This window comes from Spermophilus citellus (genome assembly GCF_964194105.1).
Source record: "Spermophilus citellus genome assembly, chromosome: 8".
NCBI lineage: Eukaryota > Metazoa > Chordata > Mammalia > Rodentia > Sciuridae > Spermophilus > Spermophilus citellus.
In genome coordinates, this window is record NC_138189.1 from 11,413,212 (window position 1) to 11,433,454 (window position 20,243).

The window sequence follows — 20,243 nt, forward strand, 5'->3', positions numbered from 1 at the left end:
CTTAGAGCTGCAGTCCAAATGGGAAATGAGTGACTACCCCTCCCCACAACAGCCTTCAAACTGATGGCAGGCTTCCAGGCTTGTTAAGAGGATTAACTCTCCTGAAGGATCATTCTGAATGCAGTTCACTATTAGCAGGCAAAATTTTTCATTTTAGGCTTTCAAATGGAAAAGCCCTAGGTCCCACATTCAGTTGGTGCTTAAAATGAAGTGAGAAAAAGGATTAACTGTTAAAAGTCTGGTTTTATTAATTAAACTCAATTTCACTTGTCCTCAGACAATTCCTATAAAGAAGATGTATGTTCAGCTAATGTTGGAGGAATAAAGTCATTTTAAAACTCCCAAAGTCTTCTACATTAACCTAGGGTAAGAGACAGAACCTTATGCTACATATTTGGTAGCTCAACTTCTCAGGGAGAAAAAAATAAATCACAGGAAAATGCACACACAAAGATACAGTGCTGGGCACACCTCGTGGTGTGGCCATGACCTAGTGCAGAGAGGGCAAGAGCTGCAAAGGGAGACTCCTCATCCTCCCCTTTAACACCTAGTACTATCTGCAGTATTAGCATGACTGCCTAGGGCAGATTCTTGGGGTTTTAAAACTACCTTAGTATAAAGTTAATTTCTTATAAGAAATGAAGGAGTACAATGCAGATACTTTGTACTATAACATTAAGTATTTTATTTAACAATAAAAAGCAAAACTTTTTGGTCCTAATTACTAACCATTTTAATCTGTAATAAACTCCTGAATTTTTTCTGAGCTGATATGCGTACCTGAACAACATGTCAATTTTTTTTCAGAATTTTAAAAAAATGAAGTATTGAATTTCTAATCTCTCTATGCTAAAAGGTTGTAATTTGGGGGATCTGTTTATGAAAGAGAGAAAAGAGATACTAATGTTACAAAATGCTAGTGGCCAGATTTAAAAAACATTCACAATTTCCTTATAATTTTAAAGCCGAGATATATGATGACTGAAAACTTTTAAAACTTAAAATCTATGTCTATAAAGGGCACATACTCAAAGCAGGCTATTGATATAAATTAATAAAAACATAATTTCTGCAAAAAATAAACTTCTTACAGTTCAATCAATATGTACTATGGTTAACTATAAGCTACTAATCTGACAACAAATGCCTCCCTTGAGCAGCCTCCTTCTCCTTCCCTTTCATTCAGAGTCACAGCACTTGGCCCCACACGTGAAAGGAAAGAAACATGAACATAGAGACAGCACCTTCTGCGCTCAGAGCTCTGAGGGCTAAGGCTCATTGTGGTCCATGAAATCATCTGGACTTGTTTTCCATTTGCTCTTGTGATTCCTTGCCTAATTTTCTCCTACAATGTAAACAGATTATCTTCATCTGCTATTATTTTCCTTGTCAAGAGGCAAAATTACATAGTGAAATACACATCTTAAGTATACAATTTGCTGAGTTTTGAAAATGCTTAATCTGTGTTGCCAATCTTCTAATAAATATGCCAAAGAATTCTCTTACCCAGAAAATTCCCTTATACCCCGGGATCAGTGCCTGTTCCCAATCAGAAGCCAGTCTTATTTCTATCATAAACTAACTGTGTCCGATCATAAACCTCAAATAAATGAAATCCAATAGTATGTACTGTGTGTGTGTGTGTATGTGTGTGTGTGTGTGTGTGTGTGTGTGGTTTTATTTTCCTGAACACAATGCTTTTGAGATAGACATAATAGGATGTATAATTAGTTCATATTTTTTTCTTTCATTGTTGAGTAGTATTCTATGGTCTATTTTCCTATTAATAGACATTTCAGTTTTTGGCTATTGTGAATAAAGCTGCCATAACAGTTTGCAATGCTGAATTACAGCACTGCTGTTTAACTATATCAAGAAAGAAACTGCAAAGAAATTTTTCAGAGCAGTTGTAGTATTATTTTACATCCACACCACACTGCCTGAGTGTGTCAGGTAATCCATGTCCTCATTAACTGCAGGCACTGTCTGGACACCAGGGATCCTGGTGGGTGTGCTATGATCCCTCCAATGGCTTTCCTTTGCCTTTCCCTGGTGATGTTTTTTCTAATAATGCTAAATACCTTTTCATGGGCTTCTTGGCCATTCATACATCTTTTACAAAATGTCTGATCTAGTCTTTTGCCCATTTTAAAATTATTTTTTCATAACTGATTGGTAGAATTTGTAATATATTCAGGAAATAAAAAATATGGTTTGCTGTATAGATATCACTCTTTCAATAGTTTTTCATTTTCTTAATTTTTTTTTCCTGGTACTGGAGTAGAACTCAGGCACTTTACCACTGAACCACATCCCCAGCACTGCCCCTACCCCATTTTTTCTGATTTTGAGATAGGGTCTTGCTAAATTGCTGAGGCTGGTCTTAACCTGCAATCCTTCTACCTTAGCATCCAAGTCACTGGAATTACAGTTGTGTGCTACAATGCCTGGAATTTTTTCTTAATTTTTTAATTGTGTGTAAGTCTTTAAAGCTCAATTTATTTCTTCATATGGTTAGTGCTTTTTGTGCATCCTCTAAAAATGTTTGTCTACACAAAGATTGTGAATATATTCTCCTAGATTCTGTTTTAGTGTTGATAATGTTCTAATGTTTTATAGCAAAAAACCATATTAAATTAACTTTTTTAGGAGGGGGTAGGGTCAAAAATGTTTTTTAACCTTTATCCAAATCAGCTATATTTATGGCAGTCAACCACTTTGAATCAATTTTAATTAGAACTGCAATAGAATCTAATTGTACATACCACTATTTGACATTTGAAAGAGATTGTTCTTTTCAAACTTCTTGAAAACACTTCCTTTAATTTCAACAAACTGAAATGGAAAACAGAAATATCTTTATCATTGTAATAGTTTCAAAAATCGATTTGCTATATATAAACACTTCCTGGAGAATAAATATTATACAGAACAAAAAACTTCATTTCATCTACAGTATCACCCCACAGTACTTTATAATCCCAAATGTAAAGTAGAACCTCATACTTACGTTATTAGACATCATGATAGTGAGCAGGGACTTGTTGTGTGAGTTAAAAGCTACATTGAGCGTTGTTGCCTGAACCATTATGAGAATCGCATGCAAAACTAATGGAATGTCAAGGAAAAACCCAAAATATATTTCCATATTATTGACAGATAACACTAGGAAATTCTGAAAGTGAATAATGGAGAAATGACCATGCTTCCTAAACCAAATATATGTATTTTATTGTCTTCATAATTCCCCTGTTGGTTGCAGCTGACAAAAATTTGATAAGAGAAAAGGAATGCAATCCACATGAAAGAAGCCAAAGCAGAAAGGAGTTTCTGTGCATCCGTTTACTTAGACCCCAGTCCTCCTAACCAGTACGGTTCTGCTTTTTCTTCATCCCTGGAACATGGCACAATGCTTGTGAAACATAACCTTAAAACAGCTGGAAAAATAAATGGAATAAATTATCATATATACTGAAAGAAGAGACTTAGGAATATACATTCTGAATTAAGGTAATTTGAATTTAATAAGAAAAGAACATAAAAGCTGGTCTGGAAGTGATTGTCTTCTCTTTTCTTCAGGTAACATGGATTGTTAAGATAGCAAGAAATGTCTAAAAATTAATATGCTTTTTCATCTGTCATGCAGAATTCATATTACATATGGAACAATTAATACGTTATCTAAAATGGTAACTGCTTTACTCCACTAAAGCTGGAACAAGCTTCTGCCCTAACAGGTATCTTTCCACTTAGCCCTTAACTTCTCAAATATGAACCCAATTTCCTCTAAGTGTCACTAAGAAAGACTGTGAGTGAGTCCTAACTTCACATGGAACTCCAGAGTAGGCATGCTTGGTGCGTGAATATGTGTGGGTATATGCACACACACACACACAGACTTTAAACCAGCGATACAAACACACATACATACATTCTTATAAAGAATTCATGCCATAAAGAATATTACTCAGCCATAAAGAAGAATGAAATTATGGCACTTGCTGGTGAATGAATGGAACTGGAGACTATCATGCTAAGTGAAATAAGCCAACCCCAAAACCCAAATGTTCTCTCTGATATACAGATGCTGACTCGCAATAGGTGGGGTAGGGAAGGAGGGAGAAGGGGAGGCTCACTGACTGCAGAAGATGGAATGGGGGAAGGAAGAGGGGTTGGGAATGTGAAAGACAGTAGAATGAATCAAACATAACTTTCCTATGTTCACATATGAATACATTAACAGTGTAACTCTACATCACGTACAACCACAAAAATGGAACGTTATACTTCACGTATGTATGATATGTCAAAATGCATTCTACTCTCATGTATAACTAAAAAGAACAAATAAAAAATAAAATTAAAAAAAAAAAAAGAATTCACAGACTTAAAGATAATGCCAAGAGCCAGGGCTGGTGGTGCTCTCTTGCAATACCTACGACTGGAGGCTGAAGCAGAACGATGGCAAGTTAGAAGTCAGCCTCAGCAATTCAGTGAGATCCTGTCTCAAAATAAAAAATAAAAAGAAGTGGGGATGTGGTTCAGTGGCACAGCTCCCCTGGATTCAGTTATACCATGAACAGTAATTTTCCAAAAGTTTAAAGGGTCGTTGTAAACATGAGGCTCTTTAAACTCATTTCCAATTTCTAAAAAGGAGGCAGGTATTTCAACTTAATCTTCTGGATACACACATACATCTTTAAATCTATGAAACAACAATCCAAAAAAAAAAAAAAAGGTAGAAAACGTGCTGACTGCTGGAATTTTCAACAAATTTAAAAGGATACAGACATAAAGAACAGCCATGAAAAAATGAGGGATCACTCCAATGTGGGCTCTCTTTCTCTCCTTAGGCTCGGTTGCTGTCCAGTAGAGGGCATCCAGGATGTCTTGTCCAAATGATGAAAACAGGCGGTCAGCAACCTACAGAGAAATGGCAAAAGACACTTCTTCACATGCCCTAAAACATGGTACAATTCAGTGTCACGAATCATCTGTGGGCTGTACGTGGGTCACTGCGCATTGAAGCTGATGAATAGAGACATCTGGTGTCTGGGAATGGTCAGTGGACATTTCCTCTGGTCAATTGCCCAGGGACAATGTGAATCTCTTTCCTACTTTGCCATGGCCCACACAGCACCTAGATGGGTGTGACCTGCCAAGATGTCAATCGATCTGCTGACTGCAAGAGATTACAAAGCAAGACTCCACCCTTGAAACCTTATCCCTGCCTTAAATAAACCACTTATCCCCTTAAATAAACCACTAAAGATATTTTCCTTTTGTCTAGTTCCAGAACCCATGTGGACTAGATCTATCAGGGGCTTTGTAGTCTGTAAATATATTTCTGAGTATATGTGTTTTGTTACTTGCTAATTACCTGAGATTGTAGGTGGCTTGGATTCCTCTGGGCAGAAAGAACCCCACAAAGAGACATTGGCCATCATCCTCTGCCCTGAAAATTCAGATGCAACTCAAATACTCAAGACCTGCCTAATGATTTTTTTAAATACTAGTACTAGGTAAAGTAAAGAAAGGGGATCTTTATTTACTTATTCATTCATAATTCTTTATTCTCTGGCACATAGTAAGTACTCAGATATTTTTAGGATTTGAATTAGAATTTGTCAATTTGCTGTTAATAACAAGAAAAGTCTTATATAGTGTCAATAATGAAAGTGGACAGGTACATCAAAATCGTGGTGCCCCTGGTTTTAGCACTTTAAACTCAGCTTCAAACTTAAATTTAAGGACAAATATATCAGCTGACTCACTCTATGCACACCTAATATTTGTAAACAATGCAGTTGTATTTTGCTTGTCATTTACTATATGGAATTTAAAATCTACAGATTTACTTCCTAAAGACATTTCAGGTATTGCTCTCCTTGAACTCAGTGTTAACAGATACATGAGAAGAGGGAAGAATGGTATCATGCCACCTGGGAGTCAGCCAAGTGCCACCTCCTACGAGAGGCCCTTCCCAGACCGCCCCATCTTCTTGTGGCCCCCACAGCCTCCACGCATTACCTTGGTCTTTCTCATCAGCCTTCATGATTTTCTTACATTTTCTTGTTCACTGGCTCTCTCCCATCATACAGCATAAGCTCCAGAGAACAGGCTCTGCCCACCCCCATCTGAGAGGCCTAAGACTGCACAGCATGCAGGCCCTGCAGTTGAAAGTACTTGCTGACAAACACTCCTGAGGGAGCTCTGACCACATGCCAGACTCTATGCTAAACTCTTTGTATTGTCTCATCCAGTCCCATAACTTCACTAATATCTCTACTCAACAGATGAAAAGTTGATTATAGATAATTGGCAATCAGTAACCAAGCCCAGAATAACCAGGTAATAAGAGAAAGCATCAGGAATAGATCAAGAGGGAGTCTGTCTCTAGACCTAGAACCTGGACTCTTACCTGCTACACTTAAGCCATATCATCAGATAAAGTTACAAAATTAACTATTTAAGCCATTTAAATTGGCAATTTGTGCATCCTTTTCCCTGACTCACTTTCTAATAACAGCAACAACACTACCCTGGAGAGGGCTCTGTTGAGTGAGGAGATGCACACATGAAGTTTGGTGGCAGGAGAAGCCCTTATGCCCTGCAGTCCCTATGAGGCTGGGCAGTATGGGAGGTCAGCAGGGCACTGGCAGGAGAGCAGCTCAGCAGCAGCAGAAGAAGGGCAAGGCTCAGGCCTATGTTTCCATGAGAGGGTGGGGAGAGGCTGGGCAGCCCTGCTTCTCAGACTTCACTCATCCCCAGCTTTCAGCAACCTTTGCCCCTGAGGGGGCAAAGCAAGTGCACAGGCAACCAGCCTACAAACAGGAAGCTGGGTGTACACAAGGACAGCGAGGCTTCCATGGCTTCTGGAGAGGCATGGGAAGCCCTCACCTGCGTAGTAAGGCAGCAGGAAGGCCTGCTGCCCCATGTCACTCCACCTGTCCATTTGTCAGGGGAAATGTCCTCATAGTAAGTTAAAAGACAGACCTTACAATGGTCTAAAAACCCCAGGTGGCTGGGGATGTAGGTAAGTGGCAGAGCATATGAGACCCTGGATCCCCAGCACCACTGAAGAAAACAAAAGGTATAGGAAAATGTAATTTAAATTTCAAAATTATTATATAATCTAGTATAGCTTTTCTAAAAAAACTGATTAAGAGTCTGACTACAAAACAAAGTATTTTTTTGTAAAGTAAATGTGTAACTTCAATATTTTTGTTATAAATGTATGTTTTTTACTTTAAACTGTATAAAGTGAAATATCTTTTGTATTAAAAATATGAAGTTTTTACAGAAATTGGAAAACTATAAATTTCAAAGCAATTTAAAGTGTAAATCTAGTAGAGCAAAAATACATATAATCACAGAATTTATTTATAGTCTTTAAAAAGTTCTAGTAAAAAAACACAACATGGATATCCAATGAACTTGCAGAACAAATTTCCCTGGCTTTTGACAGTGTACATTCTCTAAGGGTGCTCAGAAACATCCACAGTAGGAAAATTCCTGCATGCTGGAGGATACATCACACCCGTGCCTGCTGCCCCAAGTGTGTCACACAGCCAGCAGCCCAGGCATCCCCTCATTAGAAGCACAGATTCTCCAGGCCCACCCCAGATCTACCAAAGCAGAATTACAATTTAACAGAGCCCCAAGCGACTATCACATGTTAAAGGCCAGAAGCACCTTTACTAGACTCTCAGGCACATTCTACACTGGGAGACTTGAGTCATGTGCAGTGGCCACGCCTGTGCAGACAGCAGGCTAGACTGACCCTGCAGGGTCACAAGCACTCTCACCTCAAGCATGTTGTAGATGATGTAGAGCTTGATGACAGACTGCCCCCTTATCAGGTGGTACATCATAGAGTAGTCGACATAGTGCATCATGAAATAACAGATCACCAAAATGACGCCCTTCAAAATGTCACACACCTGGGCTGGCTGAAGCAAACGTCTGTCCCTGAAACATACAAGAAGTAATGAAATATGAATCTTACTTTATGTGTTCTCAAAATACACAATCTTTACTGGACATATACTAGCAAAGGCAATGAGAATTAGGCTGACCTTTTAAAAACTTCAAGCTCACAAGGAAAGTCATACTAAATGACTACCTGACAGTATAAATTTTTCTGCCTACAGAATACAAAGATGTTAAGCCAGAATTACAATGAGAAGTTAGGAGTCTTCTTCACAAGTGAACAGAGGGCAGGTACCTGCTGACAGAGAGCCTTTAAGCAACCGTTTTCCATGATGACATAAGCCTTCCACCTACTGAAGCACCATCCTGCTGCGCCAGCCCTCTCTACAATGTGAGCATTCTGTGGGCACCAGTCTGCACCTTGTACTTTTTATTCAAAAGCATAACAGGTTTCTCCATCTCAGTTCACAAGGAACTCCTATTTCCACAGCAGCACAGCGTTCCCCAGGCAGATATACTATCACTTATTTAACACACCCTTGACAGATTTCCAATCTTTCCCAAGACAAACTATGGCATAATGTACATATCATGTCTCATAGATATATCTAAATATATTCTTGAAGTTGGAGTTTTAGGGTTACATTCACTTGATATTTTGATAGAATCAGATGACGTGCCCTCTGTGGGGTGTGCCCATGTACTCCTCTGCTGGCGATGTGAGGAGGAAGCCTACACTCTGTGTGCATCCAACATTGTGTGACAGGCTTCTGAGTCTGCCAATCTCGGGGGTGAAAAACAGTATCCAGTGTAGTTTCAAAGTTAATTTCTCCTAGTAGGAGAATGAACATCATTTATATAGAGTTATTTACCTTGCCTGTGAATTCTCTACTATTTTTTTGTACTAGTTTATAGGGCAGTTCTTATACTAAGGAAGTTCTCTGTGATGTGAATTGAAATTAATTATGAAACTTTTCATAATTAATGAGAAGAATCACTTCTTAATTCTCGGGTTAGAGTATGAAAATCTAAACCTAACCTAACATGTCCAAGTAAAACATTTAAATAAGACAGAACAAAACATAAATTTAAAAAGAAGAGATTTAAGGTCTCTTTCATTGGATACAGAATTCTCTCTGACGAGGGTGGGAAAGATACTTTCTCCATGTCTACTGTAGGCTTATTCCTCAAGATGAAAGATTCCTCGGACTCCCTTATTGGCAGCTTTTATTGTATAGTACACTCAATAAAAAGGCCTGAGTATTTCCCTCAGGAGCTGCACAGCCTTTTATTTCTAATTTTGGCAACATTCCAAGCAACAATACCAACCAGGGTGAGCTAATTTATTGATCAGTCTCTGGCCTCTGAACCACCTGATTACACCTTGGCACTCCTTGCTACCTGCACTCTGGGGCTCTTTCCTAACCGCTGTCCACCTCCACACCAGGGGCTCTTTCTTAAGTGTTGGCGAGGAACCTTTAAATCTTCCAAACTATCACCTGGAATACTGCTTTACAAGACCATGTGATGGGTTCCAATTCTGTGAGCAGTTGTTACAGAACCTGTTTTCTACAATGTGAACTAAAGTTAAGAATGACCTTGGCTGATCTGTTTACATACAAAACACGGGATACTGCAAGTCCTGAAGAGGTGCAAATTCAGGATGGGTTACAAGTGGCTAGGAAGACATTCCAATGAGCCTACATGGGAGAAGGGTCAGAATGTGTCAGCTCACACATCTTCAAACAGGCATGAGAAACCTAGTGAGATGATTCCTGGTAGTCAAAGTCGGGGCCCTGGGTAAAAGCATATCAAGGACACTGAATCAATCCCTGTTATATATTGGGATACCTATGCCATACTCTTTCTTTTCCCCAATGTTGCCCCTTTCTCCCACACAGATTCCAACCCTTGTTGTCTTGTAGACCCCCAAATGAACCCCATCTCCCATATTCTACACACCCAGCCCAGAGCATAGATCTCTGCCAAGGGTTACTTGATAGCTCAGGGAATTTCCTGCCCCTACCCACACAAGACTGAGAAAGAAAGAGCTACTTCTGTCCAGAGTAAACACATTTTTAGTTCAAATGCTGAGAGAAGGAGAACTGTGAACCCTCTTAAGTTCCCTGGCTCATGTGTGGCCATCTCCACTCTGATGGCCAGGAGATGAAGTGAGAGGTGTCAGTGCAGATGGCACCCAGACCTCCTCAGAAATGCCTGTGCTGCTCCTCCTATGACTCATGCACGGCTCAGCACATGCTGCTCAGCACATGGCAGCAAGCGTAAGGCCTTTGGATTTAAGGACTACAGGTCTTATGTTATAATTAAGAAAATGGTGGGAACTAAAAGTAGGCTAATATTATTTAAATTTCACTGATGACCAAAATGATTTTGTTTACTAACCAAAGTAGAAAACTACAGTTAGATAGAAGTCTCTTTTGGTATATGCCCAATTGCATTTTTTAAATAAACATATTTGCAACAAAGAAACAATTTGGTAGCATACCTAAGAAGGAAGATCATTGGTAAAACTGAGATCTACCAAATATTGGAAATATATATCAAAATAATATAAAACCACACTTTTTGAAACAAGATAAGTTAAAATTAAGAGTAAACAACTTTAATTTAGTTTTATCTTACCCAGGTTTAAACCAGGCTGTCAAGACAAAAGAAAGTTGTAAAAACGCTTTATGCTACAGTTCAGTTACAACAGGGCACGCACCATTGCAGGCACTCCGCAGAGACCCCTGTGAGTGCTCACAATAGTCCACCACTATCCCAGTTATACAGATGGGTCAGAGGCAACTGAGCAGATGCCTGTGGCTCACGGTGAACAGGGTGCTCTGTGGTGGGGCAGGGCCAGAAGCTTGGCAGCCCGGTTCTAGAAGGCATGCTCTTTACAACCATCTATATTCACAACTTTTTACAAAAGAACTTTTAAGCTTACAGGAACCAACAACTCAGTGCTTTCTCTCTCACTAAAATTTAACACTATGCAACTTACCATCTGGAAAAACTGATATACCTCTCATTTTATTCTTTATTTCTAAAAATACAGGTAAAAACCTAAGATGATGTGTTTCCACTCAAACTCCTTGCTCTAAAGAAAATCTTCCACTGCTAACACTGTAACTGGCTGCTATAGAGATGACCATGATTTTCAAAATTAAGGAATAGTATTCAAATAAAGAACAAAAGAAGTAGAACCCTTAGGAAACAAGGGTCTTGTTTTCATCCAAATATCCTGGTTAATGAAACGGAAAAGTTGCAAAAATAAAACACTGTTTCTAGGTGGCCTTTTAAGATACCTATATGTATCATAGCCTAATAAGAAACCTGACTTCACAAATAAGTTTACTAAGTTACAACTTAAACCAATCACAGTATTTGTTCCTTCTTTGCCAAGATATTTTTAGATGACTATCTGGAAACATTTCAAACCCTGTAAGAAGCTTATCTATAGCCCTGCCAATCAACTTGGAATTGGTCTTTTGAGTACTGCAGGCTAACCAACGTTTTTTTGTTATAAATGGCTGTTAAATGGTATTTACTGGCAATTCCTTTTGCAAATATAGAAAATCCTAAGTGAAACATGTTAGGCAAAGTAAAACTCACTAATCTAATTTATGGGTTTGGCTGCACGTAATCAAGCAACATTAATAAGTTGTTCACCAGAACCTTAAAACATTTTCAAAATAAAGACATTCAATAGAAGTTTAATTTTCTATGTTCCTAAATTTTGCCTTTTATTCCTACAATACTTCTATTGCTCTCTTACTAATTATTACAATTTACCATTTTATATTGCATAATTTACCATCTTAAACACCTCCAGTTGTTGTGGAGGGCTCACAGGTATATGGTGACAAAGCTACATGTGGGAGAAGATGATTTAGGTCAGGCTGTTCCTCCCTCTCTAGAGTCTACTACTAAAGTAACACTGGTAACGGATGGAAAGATCAAGAAGGAAGAGGCAGTGACAAAAATGAGCAAGGAGAATGGGAGAATCCTATTAATTTAAATCATTGTTGAAACAGGCCAGGCTATCAGCATGAGTTATTTCATTATAAAATACACAAACTGGATCTTCCCTTTCAACATTTCAAAACATTTGTGGTATAATTGAAGAAGTGAAGAAATATAAGACCTGTTAAAATAAAAAATCTAAAATATTTAAAATGGTTCATATTTTTGAAAGATAAGTCCCTTTATAATTTTAAAGTAAATTGGAATAAAGTACTAGGAACAAGATGTTTCCCTTAACTAGGAAACTGAGTTATTGTCAATATTAAGCATGACTGATATATAGGATTACTCAGCACTTTCACTGAATGATTAAAATCTGTATTTGGACCTTAAAATAATTTCAACCTATATTAGAAAACAATAATGGATTTTATAAAGCTATGTTCAGTAATTTGAAGTAATGTAAAACAAAGTGTTTACATGGAAGCCCTGAAGGTGTGTCACCCACTCTGGTGTTGGGGATGAAGGTATCTGCTGTCCAAACTAGATCAGCATGTGCAATTAAGAGCGTTTCACCACGCAATTTTCATGTTGGGAGAAATTATGGTCAAATTCTTCATTAACAAACATGTCAAAGCTATAAGACCAAGTAAGGATGCTATTAAATGATAGGGAACCCCTTTCTGCAGCATGTTTCTGCGCCCAGATGGTTATGTTTGCCTATGCTGTTACTTCTGCATCACAATTATAATTCATTGTACTGATGTCGAGTTGGCCAAGAGTATAGAAGGAAAAATCAGGGTTTACTCACCACAAGGAGTCCCTGTGCCACCACCTTCCATCCTATAAAGGAAGTGAAAGTGCTCCTCCCTTCGGTCTGATTTACGAAAGAGAAAGAAAGAGAGAAGGTTGTAATGTTGCTACGCTACTTAGAGCGTCATGGTGAGGAAATGGGACAACAAAACCTGAGGTTAGAAAGACTCTAGCATAACACACTGCTCTCCACCGGCAAGCCCTGCAGACCAGCCCTGGTCAGAGGAAGCAGCAGGCGTACTTCCTCCCCAGAGAGACACAGTGCTCCCTACATGTGCTCTCCTGGTGGTGCCAATCACTTAGGCCAGAACCAAGGCTTAAATTTGCCTGGAAAGAGAAAACCTATTTATAATGCATACGTGAAGTTAATTTGGGGCAGAACTATCCTGAAGGAGGTAAGGCACATGGAGCTCATTAAGAAACTCAAGCATTCGAAGTTCACAGTTTTCTTGGAGAAAAGTGTTTTTCTATGGGGTCAACTCTCAAAAGCAAAGACACTCTTGTCTCTTAAAACAAAGAAAGAAAATTTTTAAAAAAGAGTCATTGAAGCCTCAAACAAGAGTTTGTGCCTAAAACTGGGGAGAGGGATCAGAAAATTTGCTTGTACATGTTTTATTTGTTCTAAGTAAAAGTTTCCTTTTACTGCAGCACCTGTTACTTAACCCTACCCAACTCACCACTAAGATGCTCTAGTAAAATGTTTTCAACAATAACTACACCTCCTGGCACCAAATTTTGTCATTTCCTTTATAATCTCCATCAACTTTCAACTCAAATGTGACTGATAATTTTAATAAACAAAATAACATCATAAAATTTAGAAGAAAACGGGGCCCACAAAAATGCCAGGTAAATTAAAAATACTTACATAGTTGGCTAGTTTTTATTTGCTCTACAAGTAAATTTGGAAAATGATGGTTGATATCTCATTAGCATAATATAGACCAATCTGTTTTTCTGAAAAATAAAATCCTATCATTCTCCCTCAGACACCTCACATAATGAATCACAACTCATCACAAATTATTTGTTTTCCATGTCCTCAATCATTAAAAGATCACCTTAATTCAAAAAGTTTTGAAATATTGCTTTTAAAATGATACTACCCTATCTAGGAAAGGGAAGAAATATGTAAATGAATCTGCTTTTAAAGAATCTAGATGTATTTCTTCTTCTTCTTCTTCTTCTTCTTCTTCTTCTTCTTCTTCTTCTTCTTCTTCTTCTTCTCTCTCTCTCTCTCTCTCTCTCTCTCTCTCTCTCTCTCTCTCTCTCTTTAAGTCTAATAGAAAACATTTGGGGCAAAAATTTTCCAAATTCACTAATTCATTAGAAACAGATTCAACTAATTATTTTTGAGATCACTGAGGACAGATGTACACTTTTTATAGAGGCCTTCCTTTATAAACAAGACACACGGCTACAGACTCAAGATAATTATCCTGTCAACTCAAAATGGACAAAACTGACAGGATCAGAAGCTGGCAGAAGGCACTGTGGTTGAACAACTACAATGAAGGCTGTCTTACTAAAGGGGCTGCAGACTTCTCCTGGTCCTCTCCCTGGGTCAAAGTCAGAGGCTTTGCTCACTTGGTTGTTACCTCTGACAAAAAAAACTAAAAGCAAAACCAAAGCTAGAGCCCAAAACCATGGCAATTTTTCAGAAGATGTGGAAACAGATTTAAAGATTAAATTAAAAGATTAAAAAAAGCCTTTCCCAAATGCCATACCAGACAGAATTCTAAGCCGAGGCAGCAGGAACCTCAACTATGCAAAGGCAACACTATATCTCTACTATGGATGTGCTATGGAAATAGTACTATAGGCTGTAGATAGCTAGTTATCATGTCACCATTTGATGAGTTTGACAAATACACTTTTCCCTCTCTTTTGAAATAATTTAAAAGAACTAAGAGACTAGAAAGATAGTTTTTATGGTAAGAAGATTGGAATATGAGAGAGTGAGAAAAAGAAAACATTAGTTAGAAAAAAGTACACAAATAACTCCTTTGTTGGTTTCTTTAATTTCTTCTTTTCCCTTTGAAATAAAAGTCAGACTGAAGGAAAGAGCACTTTTGCTTGCTGAAAAAGATGGAACATAACATAGCTATAGGCAAGACAAGTCAAATAATCTATAACAGAAGTGGAGCACATTGGAAGGAAAGCTATAAGAAGGCAGAATTTGGCTTTCTACATAATCATTTTGTAAAAGTAAAATTTATTTTTATACTCCTAAAACATTTGAAAAGTCTTAGACTTAATACTAACAGTAGCTTTGTTTAATATAACTTTACACATTCTCATGTAATTTTTGTGTTTTTAAAAATAATGCTCATTAATTCACATTCTCCTATGCATATGCCATGGAAAACAGATGTATGTTCGTGTTATAAACTGGGCATGTGTAATTCTCACATACTTCAATGCTAAGAAAACTAAGTCCAAATCAGATACTGATCATTATTTATCTCTTAATTTTTACTCTGATCTTTCATACACGTATTTAGCTATGCAGTAATACTAATTGTGTAAATAAAAAATTATTTTTAGTGCTATGAAAAAACAATGCTCAGAGAACTGTTTTCTAAATTGCTCAAAGAAGATAAAATTGTAACACATATTACTGTAAGTACATATTTGTCATTTTGATATAGCTTCCTAAAGGCATTGAGATTTTAAGGTAGTATTTTCATATTCTGTGTCATCTAACCTACCCTCACATAGATTATTCAAGAGTGCTGAAATTTTGTTACATAATTTTAACCGAATTTCATATTTCATCTATACCATATAAATATTAATAAGTGACAGCATGAAATGTAATTTTTTAGTTAATCCCAATTGCATAGTGGAAGCTTAAGTGAGTAACAGACTGCCCTCTAGTGTCCTTTCAGCTGTTAAACCTCGGAAACAACTAAATGTGATTCAAACTAATTTAGATTGTAAAGTCTTTCAAACTAATATTAAAAAACAATCATTTTTATGTGCTAAAATATTAAAATATAATAAGGTTGGATCTAGGAGGCATTAGTCACTCAACAAATAGGAGCAGAAGAGTTAAGATTCCTATTCCTTGCAATACCTCTTTTAGTATTCAGAACAAACAAGACTTTTCTAGTGCTACTTAAGTGCCCTGCTTCCCTAAGTGACAAGGGACACACAGAAATGAGCCCGAATGTGGCAGAGAGTAGATGACTGAACACAATGAGGTTTCAAATTAATGCTCCAAAAGAGACCCTTGGGAACACTGGCAAATCACTGTCACTCCATGTGATCACCTGTGTGCTAACGGACGCAAGAAAGGAACCCGCTCTAGAAGGAGGAGTTGATTAAGCTCTTCCCATGCTTCATCTCATCATGCTAATGGTCATCCAGAACACTCTAAGTCTCTAAATGCCATTCACAAGAAGGTGGCTAGAACACAAACTGGCTGACCTTGTCCATCAGAGGATAGTGAATAAGTCATCTAGTTCATAACATAGATGTGAAAATCCCCACGTATTATTTTGTCAGGTAGTTTAATCTGATTATATCCAAATTTCCACAGATTTATCCTCTTTATGTAGCCATAGGTGAAGATTTTGCTAGATTTTGTTCTGGCTTTCTGACAAGGTTAGTAAAACATCATGATTTTATTGAGCTCACAACAGTAATAAACATGAACTGAGGTGAGGTTTTGTTACTATAAAAAGCACCATGCCACAACTGTCTTGTAAAAGGTGCACTCATAAGAACAAGGCCTTCTCAAAAAATAAATAAACTATTAGAAATATCTTAAAGCTAACAGTTAAATTCCTAAGATGATTCTCCCATCTGATTAACTTATGGTTAATAAAATATGTAACATCATTCACTATTTTTCTGTAAAGTGAGACAGACGAATATGTAAAGTATCATACATACCACAAACACAAGCTGAATTCTTATAACTTTTTAGTCCAAGCAATCTTACAAAGAATAATTTTTATTCTTGTCCCAATATGGTCACCATGATCATTAAATCATTCCTATTTACAATGCAAAGATTTTCATATCAAAACACTAATTTTTGAAGAAACTATATATGTTAAGTTTATGCTTGTTTTCTCCTTTGAAGATTTTAGAGATTGTAGTTTAAAAAAATGTGTATATATATATTTCATATATATATATGAAATTTTGTATATGGACAAATATTTTTATAACTCAATTTCCATGGTTAATCCATTTTATTAATTATATATACAAAGAAAGAGTCACTACAGTAAATTAAGTTTCATAAATTATTGTCCATTTTAGCAATCTTAAAACTTTTTTCATAATGAAATGCATTTAGTAAAGTGATGCAAGTTGGAAATGTAACTCAGAAACTACACCAAAAACCAAATAATAATGTTAATTTAGAGTAACTAAACAAGTGGAGGCATGTTGACATAACTACACAAAGAAAGAAACCTGCAAAATCAAAGTTTCCTTCCAGCCTTAAGACCAGTAAGCACTAAGCTTCACACGGGCTCAACACTTTTACCCTACTCTGATTTGGTAGAGGAGAAAGGGAGAGAAGTTGGTATTTGTCTCCTATGAAACAGGCATTATGCTAGGGTCTCTTTACATCTCCCAGTCTTTGTGGTAAAGATACTGAGCTTTCAATATCCCTTTTTAAGCAATGAGAAAAACAGGCTTAGAGAAGTCAGGTGTTTGCTATAACTAACCAGCTAACTGATGTTGGGTTGGGCTGTCCGACTCTTCCCATGAGGACAGTAGCCTGAATGAATTTTTCTGCTGTCACAAATCAACGGGGGAGTCTCACCTGTAATCAATAACTAAGACTCCACAGGCCACTAACACAGTGATTCTGAGATCAATAGGAGGAGGAACCCTGCAGCAAGAGCTCCTTAGAAGATTCTGGAATCACCCGCCTCCTACCACCCTAACCTAGAACCCAACTCTCTTTCCAAAAGGACGCCAAGCATGCCCAGGGACTTGGAGAAAATAAAGGCAGAAGCAAATCTTTAACTCTCATCCTGGGCCTTCATAAAGTCTCCTGTAATAACGTTTTATTGGCTACAGCAAAAGTTTTGTTTCTGGGAAAAATATGCATATAAAATGTATGATATTATATAAACATATAATACTCATTCAAAAGATAAAAAATTAATTTATGCACTAAGGGCTAAGGTGTGAATAAAACCATAAACTATCCTTATTCTAAAAACCCTATAACTAGTAAAAAATAATGAAATATTTTAGACACTTGATAGTTAAGGATCTTAAACTTACCTTAAGCCGTAGCAAGGCAGAGTAAGGAGCCTGAACAGTGCCAGGAAAACTCTCAAAGGAAGCAGAGTGAACACATACAGAAATGCATCCAGGCACAGGAAGATGCCAAAAAACATGAGCTGCATTTTAAAAGGAGAAAAGGAAAAAATAAGTCAAATATTCTTCAAACAGCTATAGATAAAAATTTCAAATAATCAGAAAATTTCTAAACTTGATAAGAAGTTAATTTCTTACAACTTAGCTCAGGATACAGGAAATTAATAATTCTACTTGGGCACATGAACTACATTTTAACGACAGTACTTTTTCAAAGTCAGGTTTGTATTTCCCCAGAGTCATTGGTTTGCCACCTATAAGAAGTCACTCACTCAAGACAAGTTGCCCTGGCCATGGCTATGCCTCGTCTGATGGAGCTTTCTGGGTACCTCCTCCCACTTTAAAGATATTATAGAAAACTTTTTAGGTAAAACTTCTTACCTCTTACTTAAATTTGGTATTTTCTATTTACTGGAGTGCTTTATAAAAGACTGAAAGAGTTAAAATACTATTTATGTTAAAAACGTGAACTGATTATTAACTTAAACACAATTTCATATACACTGAAAGCTGCTGTATTGGGACGGTCTTATTCTTGTTAACTTAGGGAGTAGCAGCTAACTTTTCTTTTTTTTTAAACTCTACCACTGTTCTTTTTTTTTTTTTTTTAATCTTTAATTTGAACTGGCTTAGTTTTTTTACAGGAGCACATGTTAATTTTTTATTGATTTTATTATTTTTTTTAAATACACGACAACAGTGGAATGCATTACAATCCTTATTACATATATAGAGCACAATTTTTTGTATCTCTGTATATAAAGTATGTTCACGTCAATTTATGCCATTATACATGTACTCTTCCACTGTTCTTAGTCACCTGCCAGGTCCTTTCTAATTTTTTGGTAACATTTTACATTAAATCTGGGACTATATTTTACAGGAAGATAGAGTCTTGGTGGTTTGCTGAAGAAGACAGCCCAGGCTAGTAAACTCTGCTGTTCTAGGGTGGTAGCTTTCGTCAGGCCTAACACACGATTGGAGTCTGCTTTACCAACCCTCATCGTCAGACTCTGCATCCCCAGTCAATACACAGTCCTACCTACAGATGATAGCTAAACTTCACACTGCAGTAGGCTACACTGGGGCCCACTCAATTCATCTGTTAACACTCTAGCCTCCAGGAGACAGTCTTTAAAGAGGTAGCATGAGGTTAAAACTTTGTTAGTATGGGCCCAAAGGGAAGACCATGTGAGGACGCAGGAGAGGTGGCCATAAGTCAGCTAATGAGAGGGGCCTCTGAGGGGACCAAACCCACTGCATCTTGACCTCACCTTTCTATTGTCTAGGCCACTCAATCTGTGGTACTTTGTTATGGTAGTCCTGGCAAACTAATACACACATCTTTAAATAAAGGCACACGTTTTATTAATTTTTGATAAGAGTGTCTCAAAAATATATTACGCAAATATGTGTAAACTTCTTAAGCTGAATATGTAGATCCTAATAGTTTTTGTTCTGTTTTCAACAATTCAGACTCATGTGAACAACAATGAAAGTACAATGTTAACCCAACAAGTCACATGCCACAGCGCAGGGGAGAGTCCTTGTTTTGCATCTGTGTCCCTGATTTACCTACAAAGGAGAGGTGCATAAGACTGAGTAGTGGTTCTTATTTATTTTTCTTCTGTCAATGAGAAGCCTTTCCCTATCTTCAGATGGACTGCCTGGTGGAGCACCCAAAGCAGAAACTTCTGGAACCTGTGTTCCCAGAAGGCCCTGTGGTGTGTGCGCAGGACACAGTGCATGGGAAAGGGAGCAGGTAGCTGTCTCCATGGCTCTGGCTGGGCCAACACCCACTAGCTGCTGTTGTGGGCCTAGTAATGTGCAAGCCCGTGGGTACAGTCAGCTAGCGGTCTGCATGGTGCTAAAGGCCGTGAAGACAAACTGTGTGTGCTGAACACAGGATGGCTGACAGCCAAACCAACGTAGGGAGACTGAGAAAAGCTCCACAGAAGAGGAGACCCTGAAATGACATCTGAGGAGACGAGAGCATGTGCCCCACAGCTAAGAAGATGAGGCCTGTGGGAAGCGGGCCTCCTAGGGCACAAGGCATGGACACGCACACAAAGGGGACAAAAAAGATTTAAAATGTACTGTCACCTTTTGCCGTCTTAGAGGAACCTGAACTGGAATCATCCATGGTCGGCACAGGGACACAAGTCAGAGGACCACCC

At 37.7% G+C, this 20,243-nt stretch overlaps 1 protein-coding gene across 2 annotated transcripts in view; it reads right to left on the reverse strand.

Annotated features, from left to right (window-relative positions):
- The window catches only part of TAPT1 (transmembrane anterior posterior transformation 1), a 55,201-nt gene that overhangs the window by 16,883 nt on the left and 18,075 nt on the right, over nt 1–20,243 (reverse strand). For both annotated transcript variants that reach the window (XM_081303508.1, XM_081303509.1), the window contains 5 exons: nt 17,971–18,089; nt 7,809–7,971; nt 4,788–4,923; nt 3,011–3,108; nt 2,766–2,835 (listed from right to left, as the gene is read on the reverse strand). In XM_081303508.1, the coding sequence (XP_081159634.1) occupies nt 2,766–2,835; nt 3,011–3,108; nt 4,788–4,923; nt 7,809–7,971; nt 17,971–18,089 (586 nt within the window). The remainder of the gene's footprint in view (nt 1–2,765; nt 2,836–3,010; nt 3,109–4,787; nt 4,924–7,808; nt 7,972–17,970; nt 18,090–20,243) is intronic.